The sequence below is a fragment of the Barbus barbus genome (genome assembly GCF_936440315.1).
Source record: "Barbus barbus genome assembly, chromosome: 1".
In the NCBI taxonomy this organism is placed as follows: Eukaryota; Metazoa; Chordata; class Actinopteri; order Cypriniformes; family Cyprinidae; genus Barbus; species Barbus barbus.
This window is the reverse complement of record NC_136729.1, coordinates 35,926,704-35,948,950: the sequence shown is the minus strand read 5'-3', so window position 1 is coordinate 35,948,950 and position 22,247 is coordinate 35,926,704. Positions and strand designations below refer to the sequence as shown.

General features: G+C 39.6%; 1 protein-coding gene and 1 long non-coding RNA gene across 2 annotated transcripts in view; one reads left to right on the top strand and one right to left on the bottom strand.

Annotated features, from left to right (window-relative positions):
* LOC306871056 overlaps window positions 1–14,829 on the bottom strand; it is a 47,419-nt gene extending 32,590 nt beyond the window's left edge. The window contains exons 1-2 of the long non-coding RNA XR_013784308.1: window positions 14,596–14,829; window positions 13,531–13,630 (exon numbers count right to left, since the gene is read on the bottom strand). This is a non-coding gene — a long non-coding RNA (uncharacterized lncRNA). The remainder of the gene's footprint in view (window positions 1–13,530; window positions 13,631–14,595) is intronic.
* The window catches only part of LOC306871044 (B-cell scaffold protein with ankyrin repeats-like), a 170,796-nt gene that overhangs the window by 113,020 nt on the left and 35,529 nt on the right, over window positions 1–22,247 (top strand). Inside the window, exons 8-9 of the mRNA XM_079418714.1 lie at window positions 20,665–20,725; window positions 21,920–22,126. Of these exons, the coding sequence (XP_079274840.1) occupies window positions 20,665–20,725; window positions 21,920–22,126 (268 nt within the window). The remainder of the gene's footprint in view (window positions 1–20,664; window positions 20,726–21,919; window positions 22,127–22,247) is intronic.

The window sequence follows — 22,247 nt, the reverse complement described above, 5'->3', positions numbered from 1 at the left end:
TTCATCAAACTAAGAATCTTCACTCTCCAATTAAGGTAGCGTTAGGGTGACTGGACAAGGACTAGAGAGAAACAGAGGACTTATAAAGGAACCAACCAAACAAGGAAACAAGATAATTGATTACACACAGGTGATGAAAATGAACGATGATGAACTAATGACAGGAAACTAGAACAGGAACTACCAAATAAGGTCAAAACAGAATTGAAAGGAAACTAAACCAAAACTGGCATGTTACATATCGCCCCCCCTCCCAGAAGGTGCGTCCCGCACCGTAACATACACATCACGGGCGGGGGGGGGCGGGCGCTCTGGAGGCTGGAGCAGGGCCCGGACAGGGAGGAGACCAGGGAAGCCTCCAGGGCGGATCAGGGGCCTTGGGAGGCCATGGCAGGATAGGACATTCGGGAGGCCATGGCGGGACTGGAGACTCGGGAGGCCATGGCGGGACTGGAGACTCGGGAGGCCATGGCGGATCAGGAGACTCGGCATGCCATGATGGATCCGGAGCCTTAGGAGGCCATGGCAGGACTGGAGATTCGGGAGGCCATGGCGGATCTGGGGCCTTGGAAGGCCATGATGGATCTGGGTCCTCGGGCGACCATGGCGGATCTGGATCCTCGGGCGGCCATGGCGGATCGGGGTCCTCGGGCGGCCTTGGCGGATCAGGGTCCTTGGGCGGCCTTGGCGGATCGGGGTCCTTGGGCGGCCTTGGCGGATCGGGTCCCTTGGGCGGCCTTGGCGGATCGGGGTCCTTGGGCGGCCTTGGCGGATCGGGGTCCTTGGGCGGCCTTGGCGGATCGGGGTCCTCCGTGGCCTTGGCCCTTGGCCTGGCCACACAGGCTGAGACTATATGGCCCCCCCCCCAAAATTTCTTTGGGAAAGTTCCCCTCTGGGGCCCACATTGGAGGAGCGGGCACTTGAGGGGGCTCTGGAGGAGCGGGCACTTGAGGGGGCTCTGGAGGAGCGGGCACTTGAGGGCGCTCTGGAGGAGCGGGCACTTGAGGGGGCTCTGGAGGAGTGGGCTCTTGAGGGCGCTCTGGAGGAGCGGGCACTTGAGGGGGCTCTGGAGGAGCGGGCACCTGAGGGCGCTCTGGAGGAGCGGGCACTTGAGGGCGCTCTGGAGGAGCGGACTCTTGGAGGCGCACGGGAGGCGTGGAGCTGGACGGAACCAGCGTAGATGCAGGAGGGCGCTCTTGCAGCGCGGACTCTTGAGGGCGCTCTTGCAGCGCGGACACTTGAGGGCGCTCTTGCAGCGCGGACACTTGAGGGCGCACGGGAGGCGCGAAGCTGGATAGAACCAGCGGAGACGAAGGAGAGCTGGACGGGACCAGCGTAGATGCAGAAGGGCGCTCTTGCAGCGCGGACTCTTGAGGGCGCACGGGAGGCGCGAAGCTGGATGGAACCAGCGGAGACGAAGGAGAGCTGGACGGGACCAGCGTAGATGCAGGAGGGCGTTCTTGCAGCGCGGACACTTGAGGGCGCTCTTGCAGCGCAGACACTTGAGGGCGCTCTTGCAGCGCGGACATTAGAGGGCGCTCAGGAGGCGCGGGGCTGGACGGGACCAGCGGGAACTCAGGTGAGCTGGACGGGACCAGCGGGAACTCAGGTGGGCTGGACGGGACCAGCGGGAACTCAGGTGGGCTGGACGGGACCAGCGGGAACTCAGGTGGGCTGGACGGGACCAGCGGGAACTCAGGTGGGCTGGACGGGACCAGCGGGAACTCAGGTGGGCTGGAAAGAGGAGTGGCTGGTGTGCTGTTATCGGGAGAAGGCACGTCCTCCATGTCGCCAACTAAAAGGGGTGACCCAGCAATCTGTAAGGCCACGTTCAGGTACCGAGCCAAAGACCAGTTGGGATCTCCATGGGGCATAGCCATTAGAATTTCTTCATCCAGTCCTACTCTAAAACCCTCCATTAGAGTGAGGTCACTGCAGCGGGCCTGATAACTGGAGGCAAGAAATTCCTCCACATACTCCTCCACACCCCTGCCCCTCTGGAAAATAAATTGAACGCCACCTCCACTAAGATTGTCCTCCTCCGTGGGAACCACGTTTATAGAGGCTAACTCAAACGTCATCCTCGGTAGCGGGTCAGGGTTGGTCGCGAACGGCGGCGAGCTTGGGGCAGCGGCAGTCTTAGGTTCTGGGCTAAGGATTGGGTCTGTTCTGGGAGCTGAGCACAGGGGACGGGAGACAGACTTCAATGCTGATCGAACAGACAAAACAGCAGGATCTCGTACCTTCGATCTCAGGCCAGCGCTGGTAGAAACCCCCTTACGGGCTTGCGGGATCACCAAGGAAGGTGGGCTGCCGCCGTCACTAGGGGAGGACTCGGGAGGCGCTCCGACTCGGGATCGAAGATCCTCCAGACACCGGATGGCCGTTTCTTTCCAACTTAAATTGGAGGTGTCTGGGAGCTTCGTGTGACGGTGGTACGTGATCCCGAGCCGGAACAGGGTCTTGAGCTCGTGATCTTCTAGGGAGCTGGAGAGGGCGAGAGGAATGAATGCCCGAGCAAAATCTAGGGGATCGGGAGTAGCGTCGGCCAGAGAGAGAAATCGGGCTCGTTCCTCCATTAGTTTTTGGTGTAGGTCCAGTCATCTGTAACGGTTCTCTCCTCAAAGGAAATGCAGGAAGCCAGGAGTAACAGAAAGGTTCTTTTAATAAAGACATGAACTGAAAACAAGGATAAACTTCATCAAACTAAGAATCTTCACTCTCCAATTAAGGTAGCGTTAGGGTGACTGGACAAGGACTAGAGAGAAACAGAGGACTTATAAAGGAACCAACCAAACAAGGAAACAAGATAATTGATTACACACAGGTGATGAAAATGAACCATGATGAACTAATGACAGGAAACTAGAACAGGAACTACCAAATAAGGTCAAAACAGAATTGAAAGGAAACTAAACCAAAACTGGCATGTTACAGCTTGTAGTTAATCCCGTCTTTATCTAAAACATTTTTGTATTCAAACTGTCTCACGCGCACACACACACACACACACACACATGTTGGTTTTAGTGTTTTCTGGGGACTCTCCATAGGCGTAATGGTTTTTATACTGAACAAACTGTGTGTGTTATTGCCCTACACCAACCCTACACCTAAACTTAGCCCTCACAGGAGACTTTGTGCATTTTTAGATTTTCAAAAAAACACCATTTAGTATGTTTTTTAAGCCTTTTGAATTACGGGGACATAGGCAGTGTCCTCATAAACCACCTTCATATTGTAATAACTCTGTCATACCCATGTCATTATACAAATTTGTGTCCTCATAAACCACATAAACATGTACACACGCACACACAGCTTTCCCGGTCACCTGCAAATTGCCAACAATATTCTTAACTTTGTTCTATCATTCAGCTGTAGCTAAAACCCTATAACGGAGTTATACTATAGATGCTGAAAGAGCTCATTAACCTGTTTAACTCTAAAAATGTTAACAATGTCGCTTACGACTAGTTTAACAAACAAGGGAACGTTCATAAAACAAGTCTGGAAGCGATTTGAAGCATTCTAACAACACGTACAACCGCTGCAGAAAATAGCCCCGCAGTAAACTCCGGATGTGATATCGACCGACTTATCAGATGTTCAACATATTATTACAAGGTCTTGCTTATAGTTTATGATGAAGCTAGAAAAATATAAGAACACAACCAAATCCTAACACTATTTCACGAAATAACGCAACAACGGGTGCTCCGTTTCAACATATACACGTCAAATCTGTTTTACCCTAAGTATATCGTATTCTTCTTATATATATATATATATTTGTTTAGGCTAAATAGCTACGTTTTAACAATTATTTTTGTTTTTACAAAGATGTTATATTGAACGCGTGTAACTAATACCTCCTTCAAACGTTGCGGCCTTTCAGATCAGCGAACCACAATACCCAGCATACGCCTCAGACTACAAACATGGCCGTCGGGGATCCATATCCCAAAATGCTTGTGCGTGACAGCGCTCTAAATCGTCGACTTTTGATTATACGGGCGCACAGATGGCCTATATAAAAATAAGACACGCATTTCCACACTTTTTGTGAAGTATACGCACCTTCCGTGTAGTGATGATGTAAACCCTTTTTGCGATCTCTGTTAGCGACGCGAAGTCCGATTCATTTCTGCGAAACAATTCTTTCCCACAGTTCGGTTCAGTGATTTGGTTCAAAGATCCGATTCATTGTCTCATTAAGTCGTCTCGCTGCGATGAAAATGCGTGTGAAAGGGTGGATAACATATTAACGTGATGTTTTGGTACGTGTCTTACACAACTGTGCGTTACTTAATGTTTTTATTAAGTTTTAATATAAAAGGTAATAGTCTGTTAACAATTTTGATGCTTTTATTATGAAATCGTACAAAGAACCACTAAAGTACGCACTGTTTGTTAACACAGAATTAATAATCAAAATAATAACCTACTACAAGCTTTATTTACACCATGCCGAATGTAATACAGTTAAACAGAAACATTAAAACATTTCAAACTTGTTAAACAACAGCTTCAATACATTCCTCTTATGAAAACGGTTAAAATCGAATGCTGTCAAACAGAACATTGTCTGCAAGTTCCCGACGTGTAAATTACCAACAAGTTCTCAATATTCTCAATATGAAAATATGTTCAAAACACATAAACATCCATCACGCATATAGTTTGTGCGTCGATTTAACACATTCTGTACATTCAATCAAAAACACGACAGACAGACAAAACCTCAACGATAGCTGAGATGGATCGGGAGGGAGGACAAAATTATTATTATTACCACAATAACATACCGGATCCGAGAAATTTGATACCCTTACTACAGATTTTCGTGACATTCTTTATTCTAGTTGTTATTTTCCTCTTATTCAATCATAAACCTGCAAGAGTTAAATTAATTGATAACATTTGAACAAATTCTCTAAGTGAAAAAATGAAATCCTGTGTTTTACGTTCAGATTTGTCTGACCGTTTTGCGATATTACATTATTCTGTAATTCGGGTTAACAGGGTTAAATTCTCAAAAGAAATACAACAACGATTAAATGACAGTCCTTCTACATGACACCGCTTAAGACTAAACAACACTAAAAGACATCTTTCTGGTCTGTCTACAATGTGTACGTTCACAAGACAAACCTCCACTTCAAATTATTTCCCTTGAGGCGTTTGTCCACTGAATCTTTTTCAACACAACGACATTAAACATTAAAGAGTGTTATCGGTCACTATCGCCATCTTCTGTGAGTCAAATAAAGCAACATCTCTGGCGTACCATAAGCATCTACAATGCGTGCATGCGGTAAACATCTTTGTTTCTCCACTTCTGTCATTTTTGTTAGATGTAATGCAAACAATATTTTGAGAACTATGATGTTCCACGCTTTTGTAAAGGTTATAGAAAGAATTCAAACATAATTTTTACATAGGAATTATCTTTGCGCAAAGCCGATTGACTAAAAATCATTGAATTACAAAATGCAAAACTGTATACACCATTTAAGAAAAATTGCTCTAATGCCTACAGAATACAGAAATCCTCCTCTTGATCTATTGCGACTGGCATTTTACTAAGTCAGACGATCGGCATTACGGATGACGCGGCTCACATTTTGTTTGCTGGACTGCATATGCCATTACTATGACTGTACTGTAGGTGAGGCCCTCCCTCTGAGAACCATCAGCATTCGGTGTTTATAGAAATAAATGAAAATTAAGAAAAATTTATTGTGAGTGTTTGACTAAGTCGGTATTTCTTTTTTTAGGACAATTATACATCTATTTGATGTGAGACTTCATTAAGGCGTGCTGTTTTACACTTACAGCTGCAACGTATCTCACCATCGTACTCAAAGCTACACATTCAGTAAAGTCTGAAGTTGTACGCGATCTTGAAGAGGCTACAGACGCAAAATATTAAGGATTTTTTATGCTTCCTATGTAACTCAAGAGTCCGAGTCACTAAAAAAATTATCATATGAATACAGAAAACCCACTCATGATCATCTGGGTTTATTTTTGTAAATGTTGTTTTAAATTACTTTTTTCTTATAACAAACAACTAATACTGAAATCCTCTCTTCTAAATATATTGATACCACTCTATACTTTTTCATTGTTTTTTAGATGAAGACTATTCTCTGAATTCGGTCAATCATGTCGCGAGTGCTTGCTGGAAAACATGAACAAATGCATTATAAGATAATAAAAGAATAATCCTTCTACAAGAGTTTGTTTAAACCGAGATTGTGATGTACTGCAGATCTTTTTCTGCGCTGTCTACAAAGCGGCCATCAGACACAAGCATCCCCCGATCTTACCGTTTCTCCGTTACATGTACATCTATGTCAGTTAGAACACAAAGTTGCACATTACAAGTTGAAGATAGTGTGGAAACACTATTTTCTTTGTACGCGTCTCTAAACAGGTCTTTAATAAATAAATCACAGACGTCATGTAGTTGAATTCATTGAAAGGTGCGCATTTTTGGCCGTTTTAGACGGTCTGCTCCAGCACACAGACACGTTTTAGGTATTCATCTGACCAAAAGGTTTGATCCTGGGGAAACACGCACAACAGCGGCTGTGTTTTGTCACGATTGTCTTCATAATTGATCCGCTTTTATTAAAACAATGCAGTGCGAAGTTACTGTATTCAACAGCACGGTCCCTTGAAATATTTTAGTATATATTTTTTTCCCCCTTCTAAATATCTTAACATGTATTTAGCTTAAATATTGTTTGTTAAGCGTTTACAAAGTTGTCATGCCTGTCGTTAATTTTATAACATATATTTCACCAAACCTAAAGGACAGAAAATTAGGTTTAGCATAAGTCCGCGTTTCAGCTGTTAGCCTGAAAACGCAAGCGAACTGAGATTTCTTCACTGAGATAATCTACAGAATGTGAAACAAACTCATTAGAGTTACATTAAAGTTTTGGATTCTAGCGCATGTCGAATATTGTTTGTTTCTGTTTCACAGGTATAACACCTCATTATTTGAAGACTCATAGGCTACTGTATAAATCACAAAGTTTTCCACTGTAGTAGGGCGACTCTGAAACCAGACCAAAAAATAAATAAATTAGCTTGAGACTTAGTCGTAGCAGTATGACAATTGTTGTTTTTATCTTTCTATGATTTGTTTGTGTTGTTCTGAACCACGGTTTCATTTTACCTATTGTATCGTCATGTGTGATTGTAAAAGTTTTGTGTGTGAGTGTGTCTTGTTTTTTTGCAAACAGTACTGCTGTAATGTTAGCGAACTCTTTGTGTTCGTCAATATTTATGCAAATTTGCTTGATGAAATAAATATAGCCTCTTCATTCACAATATTGTAGGCTACAGGATGGGAGGGAAAAAAACTGAAAAAATAAAATTAGCAAATTTTTTTTATCACTAAACTACTGTCATAAAAAGTTATAGTTTTGTATATACATAACTCCTGAATAAAAATTAAAATGTGTTTGGACTGATTTAAAAAAAAAAAAGCTTTTTTTTTTAAGTTTTGAACAAATTTAATTGGTTTGTCGATAGTGAGCGCAAATGCAGGTGATAAGCGGTTTTATTAAGCGAGTCATTGAGTCGTTCATTCAAACGAATCGTTCAAACGGCCGATTCATCAAGAATGAGACAGATGTTTGTGCATGGGTCATTGAATCTTTGACTCAACCGATTCGTTCAAAACACTGAATCATTCAAAACACGATTGAGTGTTGCTGTGAGATGCGCTATGCTGTGATCTTTGTTTGGATTCATCGGATCTATTTTCGCTGCTAAAATAGACCAAAACAGTCATTATTTCATCAAAAATGTAAGTGACTTAATATTATTAACTTGTTTGTTGAACTGTCATATGAAATCAGTGTCACATTTTAAATCGTGAGGTGATGGTAAATTAAGTGATGGTCAATTGTCAGCTCTCTTGGTCGTCAGGTCGTGTGATGTATGTTGCTGAACTGTATTCAAATGTTATAAATATAAAAACACCACATTTTGAAATTTAACTGCAGTATGTCAATTTAGTTTATTTGTGTGTGCTGCGCTCATAGACTTTAGAAAACGGCGCTCATTTGTTTGATTTCTCCTCGAGAAGCTGCGCAAGCCTCAAAAGTTTAAGGTCCTTGCACCCTGACTGAGTCCGAAACTGCCGTATTCGTTTTTTCATATTCGTCATTTGGTGGCTCTCAATTGTCAAAAACAGCCCTCAAAATATTTGCTACGGATGCGAAAAATGCAGAAAATCGAACCCATCCGAATTAATTTTTATGACGGACGGAAGTTGCAGAGGCTGCAAACGTATAAAACGCGAGGTCGTATTTAGTTTTATTTATATATATATATCTATATATATATATATAAAACAAATAAACTAGTCAGAATATAGGCTACAGTTAAAGCTTTCCTTTAGTTTTTGTGAAATACACGCACGCACGCAGCCACGCACACACAAACGTGTTTAAATACATTTATGTTGTTAATAAATAAATAACAATAAATTGTTGTAACAGCAATATCTCCAAGTTTTGTTTTTCTTGGGACCGATGCGTTGGCCTATGCACGTATGGTGCGCAGGCAATGACGGGGCGTGAGCGTGGCCTAGCTGCTCGCGTTCAGCAAGTAGCTCCACTTGTGAAATGGACACATTGCATGGTTCATCGTGAAGCACTAGCTGCTAAAAAAATGCCGTTTTTTTTTGACTCCGTGCTGAACCAATCCGTGAAAATGATAAATCTCATCAAATCACGGCCGCTAAACACTCGCTTGTTTGGGGTCCTCTGCCAGGAGATGGGGTCAGGGCATGAACAGCTGCTTCTGCACACTGAAGTTCGCTGGCTCTCCAGGGGGCGGGTGTTACAGCGGTTGTATGAGCTGCGAGAGGAGGTGAAGTGGTTTTTGACAGAAATCAAATCAGATCTGGCGAAGCATCTGGATGACACTATGTGGCTCTGTCCTATTTGGTCAATATATTTGACCGCTTGAACGGCCTCAACCTGTCTTTGCAAGGCTGCGAAACTCATATTTTGCTCCTTGCAGACAAAGTGCACGCCTTCACACAAAAACTAGACCTCTGGCATGGCCGCATCAGTCGAGGGAACTGCGACATGTTCCCCAGCCTTGCAGACTTTATCACTATGGAAGCCCGTTTCCGCCAATGAATAAAAAATAAAACAAGGTAATTGCGACTTTTTATCTCACAATTCGGACTTTTTTTCTCGCAATTCTGACTTTATAACTCGCAATTCTGACTTTATAACTCGCAATTCTGACTTTATAACTCGCAATTCGGAGATATAAACTCGCAATTCTGACTTTATAACTCGCAATTCGGAGATATAAACTCGCAATTCTGACTTTATAACTCGCAATTCTGAGATATAAACTCGCAATTCTGACTTTATAACTCGCAATTCGGAGATATAAACTCGCAATTCTGACTTTATAACTCGCAATTCTGAGATATAAACTCGCAATTCTGACTTTATAACTCGCAATTCTGAGATATAAACTCGCAATTCTGACTTTATAACTCGCAATTCTGAGATATAAACTCGCAATTCTGACTTTATAACTCGCAATTCTGACTTTATAACTCGCAATTCTGACTTTATAACTCGCAATTCTGAGATATAAACTCGCAATTCTGACTTTATAACTCGCAATTCTGAGATATAAACTCGCAATTCTGACTTTTTTTCTCAGAATTCTGACTTTTTTTCTCGCATTTGCGAGTTTATATCTCACAACTCTGACTTTCTCGCACCATAGCAAACCACTCTCCGTGTAAGGCTTTGCAGTACTTTGTTCAATTAGCTGAACTATATATTGAACTAGATGAATGTTGCGTCCGAATATGATTTTTGAACAAACATAAAAATTACTCATTCTTCTTTATTTCTGTGTTTTGCGCTCACGGTTTGGACAGTACCATTACCGCCGGGCTTTCAGACACAACATTCTTCATTTCTTTATAGTTCTGAGTTTGAGGCAGCTTCTATCGCATTATTTTAATAACAGCTGTCAAGTAAAGCGCGTATTATTGTAACACGAGAGTGGATATATATGAATGCACGCAGGTGGATTTCCTTCACTCTCGCATAAAGCGCGCTTTCATCTCTATGTTCTTGCTATAGAATTATCTTATCTCCTGTATTTAATGTTGTAAGATATCGACCAAGCAAGACATCCCCAATGAAAATTATAAATAAATTATAAATAAATGAAAATTATTTAGTCAATTATATATGAAGAATTCAGATGCAAAAGCTTAAATGCCATCTGAAATTTTCTTCTAAAATTAGTATTTTTCGTTTATATTCAGTTATTTTACTTTAATGACAATGAAAAGAACCTGTTCCTGAGAAAAATGCTCATTTTAGAATAACATTTCAGATGGCACTTATGGCTTTTGCATCTGAACTCTTCATTGACTAAATAATAATAATAAAATTAATGAATCCTTTATTTATAATTTTCATTGGGGATGTCTTGCTTGGTCGATATCTTACAACATTAAATACAGGAGATAAGATAATTCTATAGCAAGAACATAGAGATGAAAGCGCGCTTTATGCGAGAGTGAAGGAAATCCACCTGCGTGCATTCATATATATCCACTCTCGTGTTACAATATACGCGCTTTACTTGACAGCTGTTATTAAAATAATGCGATAGAAGCTGCCTCAAACTCAGAACTATAAAGAAATTAAGAATGTTGTGTCTGAAAGCCCGGCGGTAATGGTACTGTCCAAACCGTGAGCGCAAAACACAGAAATAAAGAATAAGGAGTAATTTTTATGTTTGTTCAAAAATCATATTCGGACGCAACATTCATCTAGTTCAATATATAGTTCAGCTAATTGAACAAAGTACTGCAAAGCCTTACACGGAGAGTGGTTTGCTATGGTGCGAGAAAGTCAGAGTTGTGAGATATAAACTCGCAATTGCGAGAAAAAAAGTCAGAATTCTGAGAAAAAAAGTCAGAATTGCGAGTTTATATCTCAGAATTGCGAGTTATAAAGTCAGAATTGCGAGTTTATATCTCCGAATTGCGAGTTTATATCTCAGAATTGCGAGTTATAAAGTCAGAATTGCGAGTTATAAAGTCAGAATTGCGAGTTTATATCTCAGAATTGCGAGTTTATATCTCAGAATTGCGAGTTATAAAGTCAGAATTGCGAGTTTATATCTCCGAATTGCGAGTTTATATCTCAGAATTGCGAGTTATAAAGTCAGAATTGCGAGTTATAAAGTCAGAATTGCGAGTTTATATCTCAGAATTGCGAGTTATAAAGTCAGAATTGCGAGTTATAAAGTCAGAATTGCGAGTTTATATCTCAGAATTGCGAGTTATAAAGTCAGAATTGCGAGTTTATATCTCCGAATTGCGAGTTTATATCTCAGAATTGCGAGTTATAAAGTCAGAATTGCGAGTTTATATCTCCGAATTGCGAGTTATAAAGTCAGAATTGCGAGTTTATATCTCCGAATTGCGAGTTTATATCTCAGAATTGCGAGTTATAAAGTCAGAATTGCGAGTTATAAAGTCAGAATTGCGAGTTATAAAGTCAGAATTGCGAGTTTATATCTCCGAATTGCGAGTTTATATCTCAGAATTGCGAGTTATAAAGTCAGAATTGCGAGTTATAAAGTCAGAATTGCGAGAAAAAAAGTCCGAATTGTGAGATAAAAAGTCGCAATTACCTTGTTTTATTTTTTATTCATTGGCGGAAACGGGCTTCCATAATATATCACTGATGCAGGCACGTCACACGATTTCTCCTCCCTATTTCAATCAGCGTCTGAGCACCTGTCAGCAATGAGAAAACAATTTGCGACGTACTTTAAAGAGGATTATCGCTCTTTTGCGTGGGTTCGAGATCCGTTTGTGTCCACAGCAAACGAGCTATCAATTGATATGCAGGAACAGCTTATTGAGCTGAAGAGTGACAGTAGACTGAAGGAACTCTTTAGCTCCTGCCCTCTTTCGTCATTCTGGGCAGCATTGATGCAGGAATATCATGAACTCTGTGACGTCGCCTTTAAGATTCTCCTTCCTTTCGCGTCGACATATTTGTGTGAGGCAGGATTCTCAAAAATGACTGCACTCAAAACGAAATACCGCAATCTTGCACAAATCGAGGATGATTTGAGGCTATGTTTATCAAACATTGAGCCAAGAATTGAGGATCTTTGCAAGGCAAAGCAGGCTCAGGTCTCACATTAACATCACCTACCTGCAAGCTTCTGTAAAAAATGCAGATGTTGCCTACTATTAGGCCTAGTAATAATAACAATAATAAAGCATAAATTAATATCAGAGGTCTGGTGCCAATTCCCAATTATAGCAATAGCCTAGTAATGATAATAGGCCTATACTGATGATAATAATAATAATAACAACAACAACAAAAATAAAGCATGTAACGTCATATAATTATATAGCAATAGCCTAGTAATGATGATAGGCCTACTACTACTCATAATAATAATAATGTCTGCAAGCTCACATTAGAAGTCTGGTGCTACTGCCAATTATAACAATAGCCTAGTAATGATAATAGGCCTACCTACCGCTACTGATGATAATAATAATAATAATGTGGGCCTAAAAATAATAGCCTAGGGCTATCTATCTATCTATCTATGCAAGGTGGTGTTTGGGATGTGGGATGTGAACCAGCTTTGGGGGGCCCAGCTAGCAAAAGGTTGAGAACCCCTGCTGTAGATGATGTGATTTGCAAAGCCTTTGCAATTTGTCGTTGAGGAACGTTGTTTTTAAAATATTCCACAATCTTTTTACGCACTCTTTCACAGATTGGAGAGCCTCTGCCCATCTTCTGAGAGACTCTGCCTCTCTAATCATGTTACAGACCTGATGTCCGTAAACTTAATTAGTTGCTAGATGTTCTCCCAGCTGAATCTTTTCACAATTTCCTGCTTTTTCAGCCCTTTGTTGCCCCCGTGCCAACTTTTTTGAGACCTGTAGCAGGCATCAAATTTGAAATGAGCTCATTTAGTGGACAAAAGTGTAAAATGTATCCGTTTAAACATTTGTTATGTTCTCTATGTTCTGTGCCCTATCATACACCCGGCGCAATGCAGCGCAAGTGTTTTTGCTAGTTTCAGCCCGACGCAGTTCTTATTTTCCCGTCCTGCGCTGCGTTGTTTAAATAGCAAATGCATTTGCGCCCATGTGTGTTCAGGCGCATTGTTGGCGCATTGCTATTTTGAGGAACTGAAAGTAGACTGCGCCATAGACCAACTTGGTCTAAAGTCCATGGCGTAATATTTGTTTTGTTATTTAAAGAGCGCGTTAGTAGAAAATGCACCTCTGGGCGGGTCCACAACGCACGTTCAATATGCTTATTACACACAGGGACATGCAGCAGTACACAAACATGCCAAATATAAAAAATTACAGAGTAAAATAATATTATTGTGTAGGCAACATAAATATAAAAATGTCATACATGTCATAATGGATAGTCATTGCATGTATCAGAATTAGCCTACCTATTTACTTGCGCATGAGCAGATGTTTGCTCTCTGGAGATGCATTCAGTCTGTGCGCCTTAAAATAGCGAATCCGCCATGGCACGAGCGTAACTCGCTCCTAAAGGGAATGGGAGATGAGACTCTGATTGGTTTATTGCATTTTATGCCCAAAAACACATTCATTCAAACACTCATTAAGAGAATAGGGACAACCCTTTTAGATCACGCGCCGGGAGCGCAGACCGTTTTTCCTGTCATTGTGCTAGCAAAAGTGAATTCGGAAATGCCCTAAGTCAGGGGTGGGCAAACTTTTTGACTCGAGGGCCACATCAAATTTTCCACATTAAGTGAGGGGCCGCATAATATGTTTATGACAAATGAAGCTTTGATTATTTTTTTATTTTTTTATTCTAAATTGACACTCACTTACTACTGTACTATGTATACTTGTACATACATGGCAGTTCTATTCTTGTACCATCTCTACCTATTTTTATGAGCACTTTATGACACACAGATAAGTTGCATTGGTGTACAAGTCTATGTATAAGACACATTTTATCATTTCATTCAGAAATAATGTAAAATAAACAAAACGTTTACAAACATTAGAAACATGTTTTTATATTCCCTACACTCCACAAAAAGTCCTGTAAATTTAGCAGTGTTCAGAATAGAAAAAAGAACGAAAACATAAGTAAAAAACAAACACAAATTATAGTGGCATTCACCATAAACATATATTTTAAATATTTAATAATAATACTTAAATATTTAAAGCGAAACTGAAACTAGCGGCGTGGTTGCTGGAATATGCACAATTTACATTCACTTGCCTTTTCTCATTCATCACCAATCCTGATGTGCGCGCTTTGCGCTTGACCTTGATTGCTTTATATAAGTCACCTATATTCATTGTGTCTAGAACAGGCCGCGCGCCGCTGCGCAGAGCTAACGCAGGTTCCGCGGGTGTTCATTTCATACTCTGTGACAGCTTATTTAATGTATAAATTATACATTGTATTTAATGTAAGGTACATGTACAACAAACTGGTAATGTCATAGTGGTATCGTGGCCTATACCTGTAGAACAGTAGACAGCACACGCGGTGTTCATCTAATAAAAGATCTTCATAGCTCTAGCAAACAAGCCTTTGCAGATTTGCTTTCAACTGACTGTAGATCCAAAGCCACGTCTTCATCGCTCTTGATGTTCTTAAACTCTCTGTTATCTGAGTGAGAACCGCTTCAGAGACTCAGCGCGATGAGCGCGTGCGGCAGTGAACTGAATGAATCATTCAAACGGATTCGCGAACCGATTCACCGGTTTGCCAAATGGTTTGATAAAGCCTTTAAACAGAATCGACTCAAAAGAATGAATCATTCACGAATGGGCATCGTTCATTGCCCAGAGAAAAGTAGACGGCGCGTTTGGAATAAACCGAAGCATTTTTAACTTGTATTGCGAGGAGAGTCGCCCACAGTAACGAAGTAAAAGTACCGTTTTTTCTCTAAAAATATACTTGAGTAAGAGTAAAAGTACCCATTTTAAAATATACTCTAAAAGTATTACCAAAAAATGTACTCAAGTAAATGTAACGAAGTAAATGTAACTCGTTACTACCCACCTCTGCTTAATACAGGTTAGATTTTGCCAATATCTCCCTTATGGTATGAACAATACACAAATATATTTTTTGAAAAAACTACATAAGGGTTTTTCATGTTCCACAGGTTGTAGTGGGTTGACATTTTGCCAATATCTCCCTTACTGTATGTACAATTTACAATTATTTAAAACAAAAACAAAACAAAAAAATCAGTAAGAACCCCAAAAAGCAATTGTTCATGTTCCAAAGGTTGTAGTATAAAATGTCGATGTACTTTATGTACATTAATAGAGGTATTAGCAAAATTTGACCTATAGTAAGTCAGTCTAGTCACTAGGAATGTACTACAAACTTTGGAGAAAAAAAAAAAGCTTTGTGAATTACAGTAATTGCTTAAGAATAATTATATACTGCATGTACAGTGAGGAAGATGTTGGCAAAATTTCAACTGTAGTAAGTCAGTCTGGTCACTAGTAACACAACATTTGGAGCAGAAAAATTAAATTTTGGTGAATTACTGTATTTTTTTCTTTAAAATATTTGTGTAGTGTACATACTTAGGGAAAGTATTGTCTAAGGTGAGATACTTGCAATATTTATTTAGTCATTTTGAGTAAATTATTAATTTACTGTAAACATGTTTGAATAAATAATCATTTGAATCAATTATTGAAATTTAATAATTACATTTAAATTAAATAAATTATTACTTCGTTTTGTACTGTGAGATAAATGTGCAGACGGTCCCTAAAGCAGCCTAGGCGAATATCAAACCTAAAACTACCGCGCTTGGTATTCTGTGGGAGAAAAAAAGTTTGGTGAAACTTGTTGGTTGTGGGGCTTATATTCTAGGCTCATCTGCTTAAATGTACATAATATACAGTAACAAATTTGATTAATTAGATGCTGAATTTAATCATATCACTGAGGCAACAAACCACATTAAGTGTTTTCTTCATGGGAAATTAACGTGCGGTTTTGCGCGTTCAGTAGCTTGCGTTCATATCCTCATCTGTTTGCATGATCAGTAAGATCTGAGTTTGGTCTTTTAATAGGCTTGTTTGAGATGAGCAAAATCTGCATCAACATTGATCACCGCGAGATGCATGCCAGTTAGAAAAGTGTTTATTTTTTATTATTAAACATATAACATTCACAGGGGAAATAGTCAAAGCAATAAAATACATACACAGCCAGAATACAAAACAGTAAATACCTAAATAATAGTAATAACAAAAAACAAATATAAAGAGAAAAACAAATAAATAATAGTTACCATAGACATATTTTAAAATAAATAAATAAAATAAAAAATAAAAAACTTGGGACGACGAGGCGGCTGTCGGATTGCTCTCCACCGACTGTGCTCAAAAGCATGATGGGAAACGACTGACTGACGACACAGCTCATTTCATGAGTTCACACTTACATATATTTAGCATGAGTAAGGTAATGCGTATTTGGCGTGTATGGTAATGCGTAGTTGGCGTGCTGTCCTGGGGAAGGGCTCCGGGCTCAGGAATGGCCCGAACCCAGAGTACACCCCCCGTAGTGTGGTGAGAACTCTAGTGATACCTTCTTTGAGTGGAGAAGGTGTGGAGGAGGGATGCTGATTATCCATCGAGTGAACAGAGGTATGTCAGCTGTATTTATAGCCGGACATTGATTAACTGGAGTGGGAACCTCCTGTGTTAATTAGGCTAAGTATCTGACGCGCTCCTCCCGAACCTTGTTAATAAAACATCATTTGTTCACACAACTGTGATGCTGCGTTCTCTGCTAAAATGTTTTATTTTTATTTTTTTATCTGATTTCATGTGATTGTGTATTTTAAATTATTCTTGAATATTCCCAAACACTATAACAGTGCAATCTCTGTGTGAGATGTTACATATGTTACTGTTGTCATATTTCTATAAAAATTTGTATTAAAGTGAAGTGAAGTGACATACTGCCAAGTATGGTGACCCATACTCGGAATTCGTGCTCTGCATTTAACCCATCCAAAGTGCACACACACAGCCGTGAACACACACCTGGAGCAGTGGGCAGCCATTTATGTTGCGGCACCCGGGGAGCAGTTGGGGGTTCGGTACCTTGCTCAAGGGCACCTCAGTCGTGGTATTGAGGGTGGAGAGAGCGCTGGACATTCACTCCCCCCACCTACAATCCCTGCCGGCCCGAGACTCGAACTTTTGGATAACGAGTTTATCATCCAAAGTAGAAATGGATGATAAATACGCCTTTCTTTCGTATGGGATTAAATAGCAAGCACTTTGAGTGTTTTGTTCATCATATTTATATACATATAAAAACAACAGAACTGAAATTATATCACGTTTATCAGCAGCACAGCACATGAGTGAGAATAACGCAATATCCGCCTTTGATCTCAAACAAGCCTAATAATAGCTGTCATTGCTACGCGTTTTCTTTAACCGATTTCTGAGGGAAACAGCGTGAAACCTTGCGCGTAGTTCATATTCCACATCTGCTTCACTGTGGATATAGATCACATAATCATCAACAAAAGTGTGTTCTGAGATCTGAGGTCTTGTATCACTGTATTAGTTATATCACTGAGGCGGTTACGCAATCCTGGCGTGTGACGGGGAACCCCAGTATTACAGCACAGTCACACAAGCCATGATACAAAGTTACAGAAACTAAGCAACCGAAATAAAGATTTAAAAAATCATCAAAACTTCTACTTAGCGCTTGCTCCATTTCTCCAAATCAGTTTTTGTGAATGAATGGCCTTCATCAACAGCTGATTGCGCCACCTGCTGGTGAGCGGCTGACATCAGCTGGAGATCATGCATCGGTGCTCTACTGCTATTCCTGCGGATCCCGGATGTGCACCGCTTGTGTTCAATTTCAGGATGCAAGCCCCGGAAATACAAGGCATTAAAATGCAAGCACTGTTGATTGCAATGCATCTTTTTTTCGATTTGTGGAATTCAGCATGCTTTATGTTTCAAAAACTATTGTCATTATTCTGCTTCCATAGGTTTGGACACCCCTGCCCTAAGTGCACCTGTGCCGTGTGCTTTAGACCATGCACTTAGATCGTTAAAATAGGGCCCCTTTAAGTTTTAATTTTATTCAAATTTAAAAAACGTCCCAACATTTCCAGAATTCGGGTTGTAATATCGCACTCTTATTAGCCAATCAGATTCGAGGACTAGAAATAACTGTTGTATAAATATATGCATACACAGTGTGGATAGAAAGTAAAATAAGTTTGTTTTGATGTAAAAATCATGCAATCATTTGTATATAGTAAAATAAGTTTGTTTTGATTTAAAAAACATGTAATCATTTAACCCCACACTGAGGGTGAAAGAAGCCCCAGCCTGGGGCATGATGTAATGTAGTGTTAGGGTAAAAATGTATGACCATATGCCAGTGTCACTATTTCTGTCAGGACCACTATCATCAAATATTGACAATGAGCATACAGTTTGGACTGGCGGTATGGTTCTGTTCTGGGCAAGAACTCCCTGCACATCCATGCAGCCTTGCATGGATGAGAGCATGGAGAGCATCGATAACCCCCCAACACAAACCATATGCCAATAGCCCCCAACACAAAATGACAGCGAAAATCTCAGTGCCTTAAGCAACAAGCATGTTGCCCTTACCCAATGACCCAACGAGTATGTTGCCGAAACCCGCATACTTAACCAGATGACCTAACAAGTATGTAGCCAATATCTGAGAAGCTTACACGACAACAACAACAGTTTTCTTTCCTGGTTAAATAAAGGTTATTTCCCAGATACAACCACAGATTTAAGAAAAAGCATGTTCCTAATACAACCACAGCTTTAAGAACAAGTATGTTTCTAATACAACCAGAGCCTAAAAACAAACACATTCCCAATACAACTATAGCTTTAAGAACAAGCATGTTCCTAATACAACTACAGTTTAAGACTAGCATGTTCCTAATACACTATCCAGCTTTAAGAATAAGCATGTTTCCAATACAACTAAATAGAACAGGCTTGTCAGATACTTGAGTCAGTCACATTAGTATAATTCAAGGAGTCCGTGTCAATAATACACCGATGCTAGAAGCAATACTATCTCAGTCACCTCCAATCAGGCAGCTTATGATCAATGCGACGAAGTCGACAAACTTGAATAAATCTGAGGTGAACTCCACGGGGGGAACGAATTCCTCTTGCTAAATTCCCAATTGCACAATTTCTGGTGAGATAACAGGGTTTGCCTGCCAAATTTGCCATTTAATTAGCTATTGAGCAACGCGAAAGCTGCTGATAATACTGAAGGACATTATATATGGGTGTGGTGATAGATGTTGCATCCCTATAGACAAGGATCAGCTGAGAGTCAGCTAATACGAGCTTGACTATGTGACCTGCCAGAACTAATGCTACGCTTGATATTTGCTCCTTGATGAATGAAACATCAAGCTCAAACAACATTTTCTACATAGCATCACAATAAATATATAAATAATAAATAAAAAAAACACATTTATTTTCAGTGGTCGTCTTAACATTCTCCTCCAATCTTGTTGTTATTATTATTATTACTTATATGTCAGTCAGTCCACTGATGTGTCAGATTCTTTCTCTGACAGCACAAAAATATTTGAATTATTCATCACAACAAGAGAGCACATTTGGACAAAATGATGTTACGCTCATGTCCTTCATCCAAGCAGCTGTGATGCGTAATTAGCTTGTCTTGTCTATCTGTTAATTCTCCCTTTCTGCTCTAATGAATATATTCATAACACTGAATGCATGATGTGTGTAATCAATATTGAAGCGGAAGAAGTAAAAATTATTATTGCAAGTGGATGGTAGCAGGTTGCTAAGGAACAGAAATACAGAGAGGCAGTCAGAATGAAGTATGCATTACACTAAAAGTTAACACTTTGTAGTGTGCCTACTTTCATCATTTTGTATTTATTATTTGAATGGAGTAAAATTGGTTTAGAAAAAGCCTATTGTTAGCTGTATAATAACAGCCCCCACACAACTGGATGTCAGTGGTTTCCACAATAACCATCGCTTTGCTGTTGACCAACTTTGTGGCATTTACAAATCAATTCTGCAAGCTTGGCAAAAACTTGCAGAGCAGTGAACGCAACTTGCAATAGTCACATGCAACTCCTGCTACACCAGTGGTTATAGGAGCAGTCTTTACAAATGTACATAGCTGAATTGTTGGATTTGAATCAAGGTCTAAATGATATAAAACAACTTTACAATCTGTCATTAGTAAACTAGACAGATTATCTTGTCTTTTCTCAGACTGTGTCATATTAAAGGTAATTTCAATTTAGATCTAAATCACCACAGAAGACCTACTGTACATCAGCAGTTTTACCAAACATTTGAATCTTTTCTGTACTTTGATGTTTAAATGTAATAAGGTTGGTGTTTTCCTTTTCGGTCACATATATGCTCTTTTAAAGTCTTTATTAATTATCATTATCATTAATTTGATAATGATCATTAATCATTAGTTTGTCATTCATTTGTTTTTAATAATGTTCCCATAGATACTTGATGACAATGATGGCAACATTGACACCGGTGTATATGAGTTGATGGGCAGAGCAGGTATGTTTGTGTCAACCCTGGTAATAGTTTATATACAATTAAAATTTTTGTTCTACTTTTTGTTAACACCAACTGCTTATTGTACTATATAAGAAAGTCAGTTTTATCTAAATGAACACTACTGTGTATTGTGTAAACTATTACATCTAAAAGGATTTGTTATTCTAATATCACAACATTAGTATTACTGGCTTCATCTCTGAATACCATTGACATAAATGGCTGATATTACTTAGTAGACAATTTAATTCTAGCGTTCAATGCTGAGAAGGAGTCAAAAATCAAGCTCAAACATTTTCTACATAGCATCACAATAAATAAATAAATAAATATATAAATAATAAATAAAAATCACATTCATTATCAATTGTAGTCTTCACATTCTCCTCCTTTCTTGTTGTTGTTGTTATTATTATTATTATTATTATTACTACTTGTATGTCAGTCAGTCCACTGATGTTTCAGATTCTTTATCTGACCCCACAACAATATTTAAATTATTCATCACAACAAGAGAGCACATTTGGAAAAAATTATGTTACGCTCATGTCCTTCATCAAGGCAGCTGTCTCTCATGTCCCTCAATGTGTGATGTGGAATTAGCTCATCTTGTCTATCTGTTAATTCTCCCTTTCTGCTCTAATGAATATATTCATAACACTGAATGCATAATGTGCATAATCAATATTGAAGGGGAAGAAGTAGAAGTTATTATTACAAGTGAATAGAACTCAGCCTCACGTGGATTCAGCCTTCTGATTGAGTAGCACTATTTATTTTATTCTGAAATGAATTTGTGGGTAAGACTTTATTTTAAGGTATCCTTGTTACACGTTACATATACATACTCTTATAATAACAATTAATTATGCATAATTACATGCAAGTAACCCTAAAACAAACCCTAATCCTAACCCTAACCATATAGTAAGTGCATGTAGTTAATTAATATTACTCAGTATTTAAATGCATAATTACACTGTAACAAGGACACCTTAAAATAAAGTGTAACCAATCAATGTTTTGAATGAATTGGTTTAGTGAATCAATCAATGACTCACTCATGGGACCTGTTGTGTGTGTGTGTGTGTATGTGCATATATACTATATTAAACTTTGTATTTTAATTCAGTCCCTCATTATTTACATCTAAATGCTGGTGTTTCGAAAATCGACATCCATTACTTTACACAGGTAATCTTCGGTTGGTTGATCCTAATGAGGAAATCCAAAACAATGAAGATGAAAATGTCTATACTCCCCTGGGTAGAGATGGGGAAGAGTATGACACCATCCTCACATCCAGCAGCTCTGTAGTATTAGTGAACCGCCCCCCTGCACCGACCCCTCGGCCTGACTCCCTTCCTACCCCAGAGGACAAGACACCCTTCATCGCACAAGGTTTGAATTTTTAATTCCCTGAATTTTGACTTGTGGACAGTTTGAGTTTTAATTTGGCGAGCTGAGGACCTTTAATCGACTGTTGACACTGACAGCAAATGCACTTATTTAATTCCTTTGA